A 15,627-nucleotide genomic window follows, 5' to 3' on the forward strand; every position below is an offset into this window, starting at 1 on the left:
GATCTGAACGAGTTTTACTGCAGGTTTGAAAGAACACCCATCACCTGCCCTGAACACCTCCCCACACAACCGCTCTCACCATTCACAACTCCTGCAACCCATCCTGAACACCTCTCCAATCAAGCGCTCTCACCATTCACACCTCCTGCATCCCCCCTCTCCCCCACACCTGCAATACAGATCAGCGAGGATGCGGTGCGCCAGGTCTTCCGGAAGCAGAAAAGGAAAAAAGCACCAGGCCCAGATTGTGTTACACCAGCCTGTCTGAAATCCTGTGCTGACCAGCTGGCCCCCATCTTCACAAAGATCTTCAACAGATCGCTGGAGCTGTGCGAAGTCCCTTCATGCTTCAAACGCTCCACCATCATCCCCATCCCAAAGAAAACCAAAATTACAGGACTAAATGACTACAGGCCTGTGGCTCTAACGTCTGTAGTCATGAAGTCATTTGAAAAACTGGTGCTGGCCCACCTGAAGGACATCACTGGACCCTTGCTGGATCCTCTTCAGTTTGCCTACAGAGCAAACAGGTCTGTGGACGATGCAGTAAACATTGGACTGCATTATGTTCTGCAACACCTAGACAGACCGGGGACCTATGTGAGGATCCTGTTTGTGGACTTCAGCTCTGCCTTCAACACGATCATCCCAAACCTCCTCCTGCCCAAACTAACTCAGCTCTCCGTGCCCACCTCCGTCTGTCAGTGGATCAACAGCTTCCTGACAGACAGGCAGCAGCTAGTGAGGCTGGGAAAATACACATCCAGCACCCATACAATCAGCACCGGAGCTCCCCAAGGCTGTGTTCTCTCCCCACTGCTCTTCTCCCTGTACACTAATGACTGCACATCTAAGGACCCCTCTGTCAAGCTCCTGAAGTTTGCAGATGACACCACGCTCATCGGCCTCATTCAGGACAGTGACGAGTCTGCTTACAGACAGGAGGTTAAAGAGCTGGCTGTCTGGTGCACTCTCAACAACCTGGAGCTTAACACGCTCAAAACAGTGCAGATGACTGTGGACTTCAGGAGAAACCCCCCTGCACTCCCCCCACTCACCATCATGAACAGCACTGTGACTGCAGTGGAGTCATTCAGGTTCCTGGGCACCACTATCTCTCAGGACCTGAAGTGGGACATTCACATTGACTCCATTGTGAAAAAGGCTCAGCAGAGGTTGTACTTCCTTCGCCAGCTGAGGAAGTTTAACCTGCCACAGGATCTGCTGAAACAGTTCTACTCCACCATCATCGAATCCATCCTCTGCACTTCAGTAACTGTCTGGTTCAGCTCAGCTTCTAAATCTGACCTCAGAAGACTACAGAGGGTAGTCCGGACTGCTGAGCGAATCATCGGTACAACCCTCCCATCTATTCAAGAACTGTACTTATCCAGAGTGAGCAAAAGGGCTGTTAAAATCACTCTGGACCCCTCACATCCAGCACACTCCCTCTTTGAACTGTTGCCATCTGGTCGACGCTACAGAGCTCTGAGCACCAGAACGACCAGACACAGGAACAGTTTCTTCCCTCAGGCAATTCATCTTATGAACAGCTGATACACACTGAACACACTACATTTTATATTTATATACACATACACTTAATTTATCTAACACACATACTTAGTATACACTTACATTTTGCACATAATATACATGTACATACATAACTGCATTTTTGTAATATACCTGCCTACAATTGTCAATTTGTATATTGTCATTCCTTGTCTACTTATTTGTATTTTTTGTATTTTTATATTCTTTTATTATGTGTTTTATGTTCTGTCGCTGTCATTCTGTTGTACTGCGGAGCTTCTGTCACGAAAACAAATTCCTCGTATGTGTAAACAAACCTAGCAATAAAAGCTCATTCTGATTCTGATTCTGTACAGACGTTCAGATCATAGCTCAAGATGCTCTTTTGATGATCAGCTTTAGTTCTTGTAGCTCCAGTCTGTATTTTATAAAAAATTTTACGTTTGGTCGGTGTGTGTTTGTTCATCCAGGTGGTAATGGCTGGATTTGTGCTGGAGTTTTATCTCTGGTTGACAGGACTGGGGAAGCTAGTGGAGCAGATGTTGTTAATTAGCGTTTGGACACCTTCAGGGTGGGATTAAATGCATCAAACTCACAGCTTCTGGGAGCTCGTTAAATAACACAACTGCAGTTTAATGTTGTACATGCACAGATTCACACTGCTCGTGTAACAGCTCAATCCTGTAATCACAGTGTTTTACACAAACTCCTGCAGCTTCAGATGCCTGATGAGCATCAACATATACCGCAAGAATTACTGATGCTTCCTGTACAAACATCTACCAAAATACAAAAATGAAACCCATAACAGTATCACAGTGATACTGAAATAACAGTGTCTCTGATCAGCTTGTGTTTTAACTGGTGTAATCTGTATACTGGGTCACTATGGTAAAGGGGGTGTGTCATGGGCGGGGCCTCGTCACTGTTTTGTGTGGTTGTCCCAGCAGCAGCAGTGTTCGGGGTCAGCCAGCCTCTGTTTTAGATCAGGGATCAGTTTCCAGCTCTGGGAAAAAAACTCTATTTATAGTGTTCAGAGGAGCAGACGCTCGCAGAGCATCTCACACATTGATTAGCTGAGGCTTATTCTGGATAATGAGACTTATGCAGCATGTGTTCTGTTCTTCTTACTGCTGGTTTTCTGAAGAAATCGAGATGAAATAGAATCAGTTTGCTCAAAGACTATAGTGTGTGTGTCAGTGAGTCTGTCAGTGAGTGAGTAAGTGTGTGTGTGTGTGTGTGCTCTTGTTTTTGTGACATATCAGGACACAACTCTGTATACTGACATGGGTATGACACAGGTATTACATTTTCAAAACGCTTATAAATCATACAGAATCAGTTTTTTTGAGAAAGTAAAAATGCACAAAGTTTCCTGTGAGGGTTAGGGTTAGGTGTAGGGTTGGTGTAGGGCCATAGAATATACAGTTTGTACAGTATAAAAACCATGTGTGTGTGTGCGGTGCACATTGTGTCATCTGCGTATATTCCTTAATACATGTAATTCTTCAGCTGCTGAAGTATCTGTTGTAAGTGTGTTGGTTTCTTAATATCTCATGAAAACATTTCGGTGTGCACTTGAGTGTCATTCCGGGCATCTCCTTGAAATGCCTCCACATCAACATGTCTTACAGTATGAGTTTCCCTCATCTGGATAAATTTACCCACTGTGACTGCACATGACAGGCTCTAATTGGTCATAACTGCCGCTCATTGTGTGATGATCATAATTTCTTTGTAAGCAACCAGTCTCTGGGGATCAGAGGCCTAAATCCGACCAGTGGGGTTCAGCGTGTCAGGGTGGCCTTGTTCACCTCTGGCATTCGTTAGATGACAGAGGCAATTATCAAGCTATTTTCTGTCTTTGACCTGCAGCTGTGTGACGCACGAGGAGCTGCAGGAGCACACAGTCGTCCAGCTGGGTCCTGCATGAACCACAGTGTGATCCTGCCTCACACACACACACACACACTCATACACACTCTCACACATAGACACACTCACACACACTCTCACACATACACACACTCATACTCTCACACATACACACACTCACACACACTCTCATACATAGACACACTCACACACACACTCACACACATACACACACTCTCACACACACACACACACACACACACACACACACACACACACACACACACACACACACATACATACACACACTCTCACATACTCTCACACATACACACACTCTCACACATAGACACACTCACACACACTCTCACACACTCGCACACACTCTCACACATACACACACACACACACACACACACACACACACTCACACACACTCGCTCACACATACACACACTCATACTCTCACACATACACACACTCACACACACTCTCATACATAGACACACTCACACACACTCTCACACACATACACACTCACACACACTCTCACACATACACACACTCACACACTTTCACACATAGACACACTCACACACACTCTCACACATACACACACACACACACACACACACACACTCTCACACATACACACACTCACACACACACACACACACACACACACACACACACACACACTGAGTTTCACCAGCGCTCACACCCGCTCTCATCCACATGCTAATAGTGATCTCTGATCAGAGGAGGCCATGTGTGAGCGGTGTGTGATCCCACAGATCTGTTGCGTTTGTCAACATGTGCCTCATACAGCGGAATACTGTATCCCACAATGCACTGCACTCCATCTGAACACTAACGGCCCACACTTTGTATCAAATAACTATAGACGGTTTCAACGGCAACAACATAAACAAACGTTACTGTGCATGCGCGCTTTTGTGGACCTAACTTAACTTCCGGTAGACTTCCAAATAGAATCAATAACAACAGCCAAGTCCCTCTAGAGTAGATATTTTTTGATAACAAACAAAATATGTTTGCTGCGTGGATCAGGCAGACTTAATGAAAATGCAAATTCATTCTTTGCCAGCAGGAGATGTTTTAAAGCATAGACATAAAGTGCGAGAAATAGAGGTTTCCCCAGTAACAGCTGTAAACAAAGCAGAGCTCGTATGCTCACACGCTGCTTTATCAGACATATAACATGCAAGTTTTCCTTCAGAAATACAGCGATATAAAAACACCTGTGCCTCGTTTTGATATTTAAACATATAAATGTAAGGAATTATTATTATTAAACGTGCAGTACATAACGTTACTCATGTTTATTCAACGAAGCCTTTTTGAAAATCGATCAGTTTTAAAATTGTGGCGAGTCTCCAAAAATAAATAAATGTATGGGAAACACATCCCGCAGCACAAACACCTGAGCCCAACTTCAGTCTACTCATCACCTTGACTTTAACTGCATTTGTAGAAGGCACCGCAGCCAGACCGATATACACAACACAGACCGGAAGTTACCTTAGGTCCAGGCGCGTGCGTCCGATGAAACCGTCTATAGCGATAACTAAAACATAAACTACGATGATAACAATAACTTTAACGTTAACTATGATAATGATAACAATAAATATGATGATAACGATAACTATAACATTAATGATAACAATAATGATAACTCCACTCACTCTAGGCCTCTCACTTACTCTAGGCTTCCGCTCACTCTACCCCTCTGACTCACTCTAGGCCTCTGACTCACTCTAGGCCTCCGCTCACTCTACCCCTCTGACTCACTCTAGGCCTCCGCTCACTCTACCCCTCTGACTCACTCTAGGCCTCCGCTCACTCTAGGCCTCCGCTCACTTTTGGCCTCCGCTCACTCTAGGCCACGGCTCACTCTAGCCCGCTGCTCACTCTAGGCTTCCGCTCACTTTTGGCCTCAGCTCACTCTAGGCCATGGCTCAGTCTAGCCCTCCGCTCACTCTAGGCCTTCGCTCACTCTAGGCCTTAGCTCACTCTAGGCCTTTGACTCACTCTACCCCTCTGACTCACTCTAGGCCATCCGCTCACTCTACCCCTCTGACTCATTCTAGGCCTCCGCTCACTCTAGGCCTTCGCTCACTCTAGGCCATCCGCGCACTCTAGGCCGTCCGCTCACTCTACCCCTCTGACTCACTCTAGGCCTCCGCTCACTCTAGGCCTCCGCTCACTCTAGGCCATCCGCTCACTCTACCCCTCTGACTCACTCTAGGCCTCCGCTCACTCTAGGCCTCCGCTCACTCTAGGCCATCCGCTCACTCTACCCCTCTGACTCACTCTAGGCCTCCGCTCACTCTAGGCCATCCGCTCACTCTAGGCCATCCGCTCACTCTAGGCCTCCGCTCACTTTACCCCTCTGACTCACTCTAGGCCTCCGCTCACTCTACCCCTCTGACTCACTCTAGGCCTCCGCTCACTCTAGGCCATCCGCTCACTCTAGGCCATCCGCTCACTCTAGGCCTCCGCTCACTCTACCCCTCTGACTCACTCTAGGCCTCCGCTCACTCTACCCCTCTGACTCACTCTAGGCCTCCGCTCACTCTAGGCCATCCGCTCACTCTAGGCCATCCGCTCACTCTAGGCCTCCGCTCACTCTACCCCTCTGACTCACTCTAGGCCTCCGCTCACTCTACCCCTCTGACTCACTCTAGGCCTCCGCTCACTCTAGGCCATCCGCTCACTCTAGGCCATCCGCTCACTCTAGGCCTCCGCTCACTCTAGGCCTCCGCTCACTTTACCCCTCTGACTCACTCTAGGCCTCCGCTCACTCTACCCCTCTGACTCACTCTAGGCCATCCACTCACTCTAGGCCATCCGCTCACTTTACCCCTCTGACTCACTCTAGGCCTCCGCTCACTCTACCCCTCTGACTCACTCTAGGCCATCCGCTCACTCTACCCCTCTGACTCACTCTAGGCCTCTGACTCACTCTAGGCCTCCGCTCACTCTAGGCCTCCGCTCACTCTAGGCCTCCGCTCACTCTAGGCCACGGCTCACTCTAGCCCTCTGCTCACTCTAGGCCTCTGACTCACTCTAGGCCTCCGCTCACTCTAGGCCACGGCTCACTCTAGGCCCCTGCTTACTCTAGGCCTCCGCTCACTCTAGGCCTCTGACTCACTCTAGGCCTCCGCTCACTCTAGGCCACGGCTTACTCTAGCCCTCTGCTCACTCTAGGCCTCTGACTCACTCTAGGCCTCCGCTCACTCTAGGCCACGGCTCACTCTAGCCCTCTGCTCACTCTAGGCCTCTGACTCACTCTAGGCCTCCGCTCACTCTAGGCCCCTGCTTACTCTAGGCCTCCGCTCACTCTAGCCCTCTGCTCACTCTAGGCCTCTGACTCACTCTAGGCCTCCGCTCACTCTAGGCCTCCGCTCACTCTAGCCCTCTGCTCACTCTAGGCCTCTGACTCACTCTAGGCCTCCGCTCACTCTAGGCCCCTGCTTACTCTAGGCCTCCGCTCACTCTAGGCCTCCGACTCACTCTAGGCCTCCGCTCACTCTAGGCCTCCGCTCACTCTAGGCAACGGCTCACTCTAGCCCTCTGCTCACTCTAGGCCTCTGACTCACTCTAGGCCTCCGCTCACTCTAGGCCCCTGCTTACTCTAGGCCTCCGCTCACTCTAGGCCTCCGCTCACTCTAGGCCACGGCTCACTCTAGCCCTCTGCTCACTCTAGGCCTCTGACTCACTCTAGGCCTCCGCTCACTCTAGGCCCCTGCTTACTCTAGGCCTCCGCTCACTCTAGGCCTCCGACTCACTCTAGGCCTCCGCTCACTCTAGGCCACGGCTCACTCTAGCCCTCTGCTCACTCTAGGCCTCTGACTCACTCTAGGCCTCCGCTCACTCTAGGCCCCTGCTTACTCTAGGCCTCCGCTCACTCTAGGCCTCTGACTCACTCTAGGCCTCCGCTCACTCTAGGCCCCTGCTTACTCTAGGCCTCCGCTCACTCTAGGCCTCTGACTCACTCTAGGCCTCCGCTCACTCTAGGCCCCTGCTTACTCTAGGCCTCCGCTCACTCTAGGCCTCCGCTCACTCTAGGCCACGGCTCACTCTAGCCCTCTGCTCACTCTAGGCCTCTGACTCACTCTAGGCCTCCGCTCACTCTAGGCCCCTGCTCACTCTAGGCCTCCGACTCACTCTAGGCCTCCGCTCACTCTAGGCCCCTGCTTACTCTAGGCCTCCGCTCACTCTAGGCCTCCGCTCACTCTAGGCCACGGCTCACTCTAGGCCACGGCTCACTCTAGCCCTCTGCTCACTCTAGGCCTCTGACTCACTCTAGGCCTCCGCTCACTCTAGGCCCCTGCTTACTCTAGGCCTCCGCTCACTCTAGGCCTCCGACTCACTCTAGGCCTCCGCTCACTCTAGGCCCCTGCTTACTCTAGGCCTCCGCTCACTCTAGGCCTCCGCTCACTCTAGGCCCCTGCTTACTCTAGGCCTCCGCTCACTCTAGGCCTCTGACTCACTCTAGGCCTCCGCTCACTCTAGGCCTCCGACTCACTCTAGGCCTCCGCTCACTCTAGGCCCCTGCTTACTCTAGGCCTCCGCTCACTCTAGGCCTCCGACTCACTCTAGGCCTCCGCTCACTCTAGGCCCCTGCTTACTCTAGGCCTCCGACTCACTCTAGGCCTCCGCTCACTCTAGGCCCCTGCTTACTCTAGGCCTCCGCTCACTCTAGGCCTCTGACTCACTCTAGGCCTCCGCTCACTCTACCCCTCTGACTCACTCTAGGCCTCCGCTCACTCTAGGCCTCTGACTCACTCTAGGCCCCTGCTTACTCTAGGCCTCCGCTCACTCTAGGCCTCTGACTCACTCTAGGCCTCCGCTCACTCTACCCCTCTGACTCACTCTAGGCCTCCGCTCACTCTAGGCCTCTGACTCACTCTAGGCCCCTGCTCACTCTAGGCCTTTGACTCACTCTAGGCCTCTTTTCACTCTAGGCCATCCGCTCAGTGTTTGTTTGTGTAGGTTATATGATTATATGCTGCAGATGTAGTGTACAGTATGCAGTGCACTAGTGTCTTTTGTCATTGTGTACAGTCCTCATTGTTCCAGCACTATTTAAATGAAATACTAAACGTTTGAGATTGATTTCTGTCTGGATCAATACACAGCAAAGTGTTTTAAGAACAGGCAGATGTTCTTGCAGACGAAGCTAATAAATGAGGAGAAGCACATCAGCAGAGAAAAACTAGGAGGATCATCACTGGCCTGCATTTACTTCTGTTGCGATCCCTTCATGACCTTTTGATCAGACATAAACTGAGTTACAGATCGAGTCACACATGAACTAGTCCAAGGCTAAAGCAGCCATCTGCATCTGTACTGGTGAAATATGTGTGTGAGCATGCAAGAAAAGCAAATCTACTCAAAAGAATAAAATCTATTAGATCATTTGCAGCTGTGGGACAGTGTAAAACAGCCAATAAGATGCATTCTACATAAGCCTAATTTGCATATTAAATAGGCTTGTTTTTGCTGTGAAATCATACTTTTTTTGTATGTCACTTTTCACACACATTGTTTCAAAAAGCACAATTCATGAAGTTAATTTTGTCAACATGTCTTCCAGTCACAGCTGGACGATGGGATCATTTACATTTGGAGCAAAATATAAACCATCAGTCAGATGAGATCTGGTGTTAGTATACTTGGCTTTATGTGGGTATATGTACTATATGCGGGTAAAGCTAGACCTGTATGCTACTGTACATACATTTTATTTCCATATGTGAAATATATTGTCATATTTAGTAAAAACATATATGAAACCTGTTAACAATGGGACCAATTTCATATATTAGCATATATACTCTATCTAGCTCATACAAATATGTGTTTTTACAAAAATGTACAAATAAGTATGTGTAATAAATTTCTGGATACGTATATCCAAACCCACCAATACATGTTGATATCAAACAATATATATATAAATACAATATAGATTGTTGTCATACATGGTTTATCCAAATATTTATAAAATCATTATATATTATTAACATGCATATACAAATTTTACTTTGGAGATTTTCTAAATGTTATAATCTAATATCTTGAAAATTATATATATAAATATATCGCGGGAAACACATATTAAATCACTTGATGCAAGACAAAATATTTCATATATTACAGTTCCTTATGGGGATATATATAATCGCTTTAAGCTGAAGTTTAGTTTTGCTGTGATTTTGAGGATTATGAAATCCGGTTTTGCTTTAGTTTTTGCAGTCCTGAAGTCTTTCTTAACGTTGAGGATTCTTCATTATGTCAATAGACTGATGGTTTTATATTTGGCTAATTGGGTTTATTTTGCTTCTCTTCATATTTTGCTACATTTCAACCTATTTCTTGCCATAAAAAGCTGTAAAGTACTGTATGTACAGTATATTAAAATGACTCATATTTGGTTTCTGGTCATATCGCCCAACCATAAGCAGTTTTATCCAGAAGTTAATGGAAAGTCAAGCTGTAACACTTGATGATGGCTTCAGTCGTGCAGGTGTTGATCTTCCCGTGTTCAGACAGATGATCAGGTTTGCTAAAGTTAGAGCTGTGAAAGACACAATCAGTCAGTTAGGATGCTGCTGTGCTGAACAGCCTAAACTCATCCAGCGTATGGATGTCATGTGTGTGCACGCGCTCCATATGTCCGGTTTACCGTGTAGCCGGTATTTTGTGTGTCTCACAGCCTTTGCTCAGGGTCGGGGTATCATGTGAACCTAATTTTAGCCGCGAGGCTGCAGGCCGATCATATGCACTGAAGACAGACTCAGAGCATCACAAAGAAGAACAGATTCAAAAGCATGGGGTTATTTTATGTCTTCTGTTGGGTGGCACCTGCTCATTCAGACACGTATTAATTAATATTGTGCTAGCATTAATTACTGGCATTAATGAGTGAATCTCAGAGTAATTGTGCAGATGGTAATTAAACACAAACAGCAGCTCATATCATAATCATTCACACACTGTAGTGCTTCAGAAGCATGTTGAACCTGTTTATGATCTGATGAAGCAAACTGAAGAAAGATGATCCAGAGATGAGATTATTCTCATCTTTACAGATGAATGTTAACACACACACACACACACACACACACACACACACACACACACACACACACACACACACACACACACACACACACACACACAGAACACTGTGTATTTACTGTTCATTGCATACTCATTTAAAAACAATTGCATGTTGAACACTTATGCAGAGATATAAAAGTTTCAATTGCTGTTGTCACATGAGCTTTAGTTATCGTCACTGAAATAAAAAGTAATGCACTTTTCTGTATTAATGAAACAAACTGCTTCATCACACAGGAAATGGAAGGTCACTGCAGTGCATTATGGGATGCATTATGTTCTGGATGTTCATGGCATGTTTATGTGAACTGCACACTGCAGATTTCAGATTTCTGCAGATTTCGAAGTGAAATTGTTTTAAGGTAAATTAAACACTATTCTTATCAGTGTAGAAATAATTACAACACAATCATAATAAATCTCCACAAATACACACTGAAAACGTTTGCTTGTGTAATGGAAGAATGAGTTGATTTGAGACTGTATTTGTGTGTTTTATAGTTTTAGTGCATTTTGAAAGTGAAAATCAATGCTGTGGCAAAATTAAAGTTGTTAGGTAATTTTTTCAAAGTTTTTCTACTTAATATTGAGAAACAAGTCGTAGCGGTTGTAGGAAACTTTACAGCAGAATAGGAAGTCCTGTGTAAGCACACACACACACACACACACACACACACACACACACACACACACACACACACACACACACACACACACACAGTCTTTATCTCATGCTTCATGCCGCAGGCGTTTGAACATGACAAATTCAATTCAATTCAATTCAAGTTTATTTGTATAGCGCTTTTTACAATACAAATCATTACAAAGCAACTTTACAGAAAATTATGTTTCTTTTTACAATATTTAGTAGTAGCTAGTAGTTTGTGCACGTTTGACAGGATTTTAGAAAAATAAAAATAATAATAATAATACAAGACGTAGTCAGCTAGATGATGAACTATCAATATTATTAATTAATAGTAATTATATGATGCAGTCACACATGTAGCAATATTTGTTAGTTCTGTTTGTTGATTCAAGGTTAGCATCATCTGGGGTCCTCTGAGGGTCAGCATCATCTCTTCTCAGGTGTTCTGGATCCAGACTGGAGCTTGTGGGATGTAAATCCCGTGGCAAAACATAGAAACAAAATAGAGACATCATTAGCATAGCTGCTGATCCAACAAAGTAAAATTAGTTTAACCCAAGCTAAAGAATAAAAATGCAGATGCAACTACACTCACAATTTAAGAGATACATTATTCGAATGCTTGGCAAAAGAGATGCGTTTTTAATCTAGATTTAAACAGAGAGAGTGTGTCTGAACCCCGAACATTATCAGGAAGGCTATTCCAGAGTTTGGGAGCCAAATGTGAGAAAGCTCTACCTCCTTAAGTGGACTTTGCTATCCTAGGAACTACCAAAAGTCCAGCGTTTTGTGACCTTAGGGAGCGTGATGGGTTGTAGCGTGGTAGAAGGCTAGTTAGGTACGCAGGAGCTAAACCATTAAGGGCCTTATAGGTAAGTAATGATAATTTGTAACAGATACGGAACTTAATAGGTAGCCAGTGCAGAGACTGTAAAATTGGGGTAATATGATCATATTTTCTTGACCTGGTAAGGACTCTAGCTGCTGCATTTTGGACGACCTGTAGCTTGTTTATTGACGAAGCAGGACAACCACCTAGAAGTGCATTACAATAGTCTAGTCTAGAGGTCATAAATGCATGAATTAGCTTTTCTGCATCAGAAACAGATAACATGTTTCGTAGCTTGGCAATGTTTCTAAGATGGAAGAATGCGGTTTTTGTAACATTGGAAATATGATTTTCAAAAGACAAATTGCTGTCTAATATAACACCCAGATTTCTGACTGTAGAGGAAGTAACAGTACATCCGTCTAGTTGCAGATTGTAATCTACAAGATTCTGTGTGGTGTTTTTTGGTCCAATAATTAATATCTTTGTCTTATCCGAATTTAATTGGAGAAAATTATTTGTCATCCAATCTTTTAAATTTTTAACACATTCTGTTAGCTTAGATAATTGGGAAGTTTCATCTGGTCTCGTTGAGATATATAGCTGAGTATCATCAGCATAACAGTGGAAGCTAATTCCGTATTTTCTAATAATATTACCAAGGGGCAACATGTATATTGAAAATAGAAGGGGACCTAGGACGGATCCTTGTGGCACTCCATATTTTACTGATGATAAATGAGATGACACCCCATTTAAATAAACAAAATGGTAGCGATCGGACAGGTAGGATCTAAACCATCTTAGAGCCTGCCCTTGAATACCTGTATAGTTTTGTAATCGATCTATGAGTATGTCATGATCTATGGTGTCGAACGCAGCACTAAGATCAAGTAAGACTAGAAATGAGATGCAGCCTTGATCTGACGCAAGAAGCAGGTCATTTGTACTTTTAACAAGTGCAAATACTGAAGAAGTAATTCACCCAAAAATGAAAATCTCCTCACCTTCAGTTCATCTGAGATCAGGATGAGTTTGTTTCTTCATCAGGTTTGTAGAAGTGACACTGATGCAATGCTACATTTCTCCAAATCTGATGAAGAAACAAACTCATCTCAGATGAACTGAAGGTGAGGAGATTTTCAGCTAATGAACTATTCTTTTAAATATTGGTGATTTAGACCTAATCATTTCATTACTTTTCAAAAATCATTCATATTTGTATTTTTTTTTTGTAAATAAAGTCAGACGTGCGTGCTGCTCACAGATGTTGTGTTAATGAGAAACTTTGGTGCATCGACTCAATTATCAAACCCAAATGAAGCATTGCAGTGGGTTGATATAATGCTTAGGTTGATATAAAGATGTCTCTTCTCAACTAAAGCTCCAGAAATGGTAAAGTCTTGGTGTTTTTAGGTTGCACCTACAGTAAGTATAGTGCTTTGGGATTTTTTAAATGGTTTAAAATTCCTCTTATTTGGGGTTGATTATCTCTGAACTGGGCACAGATAGGAGTCTGAAATAATCACGGATATACAGCCAACTTTATTCATGCACTGTGACCTGTGACAGGGGCCAGTGACCACCAGGGGGCCACGCTGGACTTATCCTTCTTAAACTGGCTCAAATGTCCTTTCTTTGTCAGAGGTGTTTTTATTTAGGCTACTTCTGTTGACATATAAATAAATAAACAGAAGGTTTTTTTTATTTTTAATGCTGTGTATCTTTATTTTTTATTTTAGTATTTGAATTAAGATTATCTGCATTTAAATAAAGTAAAATAAATTAATAATGATAATAAATAAAACTGGTGGTTTTGCAATACCAGTACATGGACGTTATGACTCACAAAATGAGGAAAATGAAACATGCTCCATCATTGAGATGAATGTGTGATTGTTTGTTTGGTGTAAATGTGTGTGTTTTGTGTGTATTTGTTTAGAGCAAGGCTACAAGTGTGTGTTATTAATCTGAAGTACATTAAGAATGAGACACAGAAACTAAAAGAAGAGAGAGAAACGTGTGTGAACTGATTAACTCTCACAAAACTCTGAACAAGACACCTCATATGCAGCTGTCTTAGGCCGGTTTTAGCTGTTTTTAGAGCGAGTGCTCTGTCACAAAGCCAAGAACAAACTAGGCCCAAGTGACAGAACCCTGAGAGTGACAGGCTTAGTTTAGTCCTGCAAGTTCATTCAGATCTACGGCTGTCATCTTTGTTTTATAGATGACATCATGACTCCTGCATTCTGTGTGTGTGTGTGTGTGAGTGTGTGTGGCGAGTACATCTCTGCTTTATTAGTGGATCAGCGCTGATCGGTCTGAACATGCTGTACAAACACACTCGTCTCACAGACTTCTGCTGCTTTTATATAAAGAAAAAAGAACTAACTCTACTTGTAAAATATGCTTTATGCTGTTTTACAATAGAAACCAAAGTGTTTTGCAGTATATCTGAAAAGAGAAGAGCCTGTTACCCTCCTGTTTATTAATGCTGCTTTAAAATACAATCTGTTGTATAAAGTGCACTAGAAATAAAGGTGACTTGATTTGAATTGAGCTTTTGGACACTGTGTTGTGGTTCTCGTTTTATGTGATGTGTTCATTTAGTGCCGTTTCCCACAATCCTCTCTGTTTCCCGCTCAGGGGCTCTATCATGCGTTCCCGTAGCAACAGTCTGGAGGATGCGGTGAAGGCGAAGTTGTCTCCTACAAGAGGACGAGCGCGACAGCAGACGTCTGAGCATGAGGACAGTCACGGGACGAGACGCACTCATAAAGACACAGCCACCGTCCAGAGAGAGCGAACCACAGCCAAGAGCCGAGATCTGTCACGAGACGACCTGGTCTTCCTCCTCAGCATGCTGGAAGGAGAGCTGCAGGTCACCTCAAATCTAACATGCATGTCAGATCTTATAGTGAATCATTTCATCTGGCACGTTTCATTTTTCAGCATGTCACAGCTGGATCTTCTCTCTGGTGACATATGCAGGATTTCTCCAATCATTTAGTCTGACAACATTTCATTTTTCATTTTAAAAGTGTTTTTTTCTCCTCTTCAGCATCACTAACATACACAAAAACATACAGTTTAATTCCTCTCTATATTCTGAAGATTTTTATGGTACGGTTTGTTCATATTTCATTCACACTGCTTTATACAAAATATTATTCCCAAAAACATGGTGAAAATGTGTGTTTTCTGTCTGTTGACAGTACTGTCTGATTTGTGAAGTGTTAAAAAGAGAAATCCACAATCCTCTTTAAATCTTTTAACTCTAATATGACAACAATATGAAACTAGAATTATGAACCTGGCTTTATGCAGTCTTCAGATTTATGTTCTGGAAATGATGGCATATTTTTGCATATATAAACGGAACATTTCAGAAAACTTGTAATACAAAAAATGTTTGCAACTCTTGATGTAATCAGTCATCTGGGAAAGTATGGTGATGTTCATTAGTTAAGTTTGACCTGTTCACCTTAATTTGAGGCTGAGAGTCAAACCCTGCTGATATCAAAGAGGCATTGGTCAGTCCCTGATCAAATTAATAACAAAAGGAAAATTAATTAGAGCTCCA

The 15,627-nt window shown here is 44.1% G+C and overlaps 1 protein-coding gene across 1 annotated transcript in view; it reads left to right on the top strand.

Annotated features, from left to right (window-relative positions):
* Window positions 1–15,627, top strand: part of LOC132119762 (filamin A-interacting protein 1-like) — a 47,685-nt gene that overhangs the window by 1,533 nt on the left and 30,525 nt on the right. The window contains exon 3 of the mRNA XM_059530000.1: window positions 14,691–14,925. Within this exon, the coding sequence (XP_059385983.1) occupies window positions 14,701–14,925 (225 nt within the window). The 5' untranslated portion in view covers window positions 14,691–14,700. The remainder of the gene's footprint in view (window positions 1–14,690; window positions 14,926–15,627) is intronic.

This window comes from Carassius carassius, chromosome 38 (genome assembly GCF_963082965.1).
Source record: "Carassius carassius chromosome 38, fCarCar2.1, whole genome shotgun sequence".
NCBI classification, from domain to species: Eukaryota; Metazoa; Chordata; class Actinopteri; order Cypriniformes; family Cyprinidae; genus Carassius; species Carassius carassius.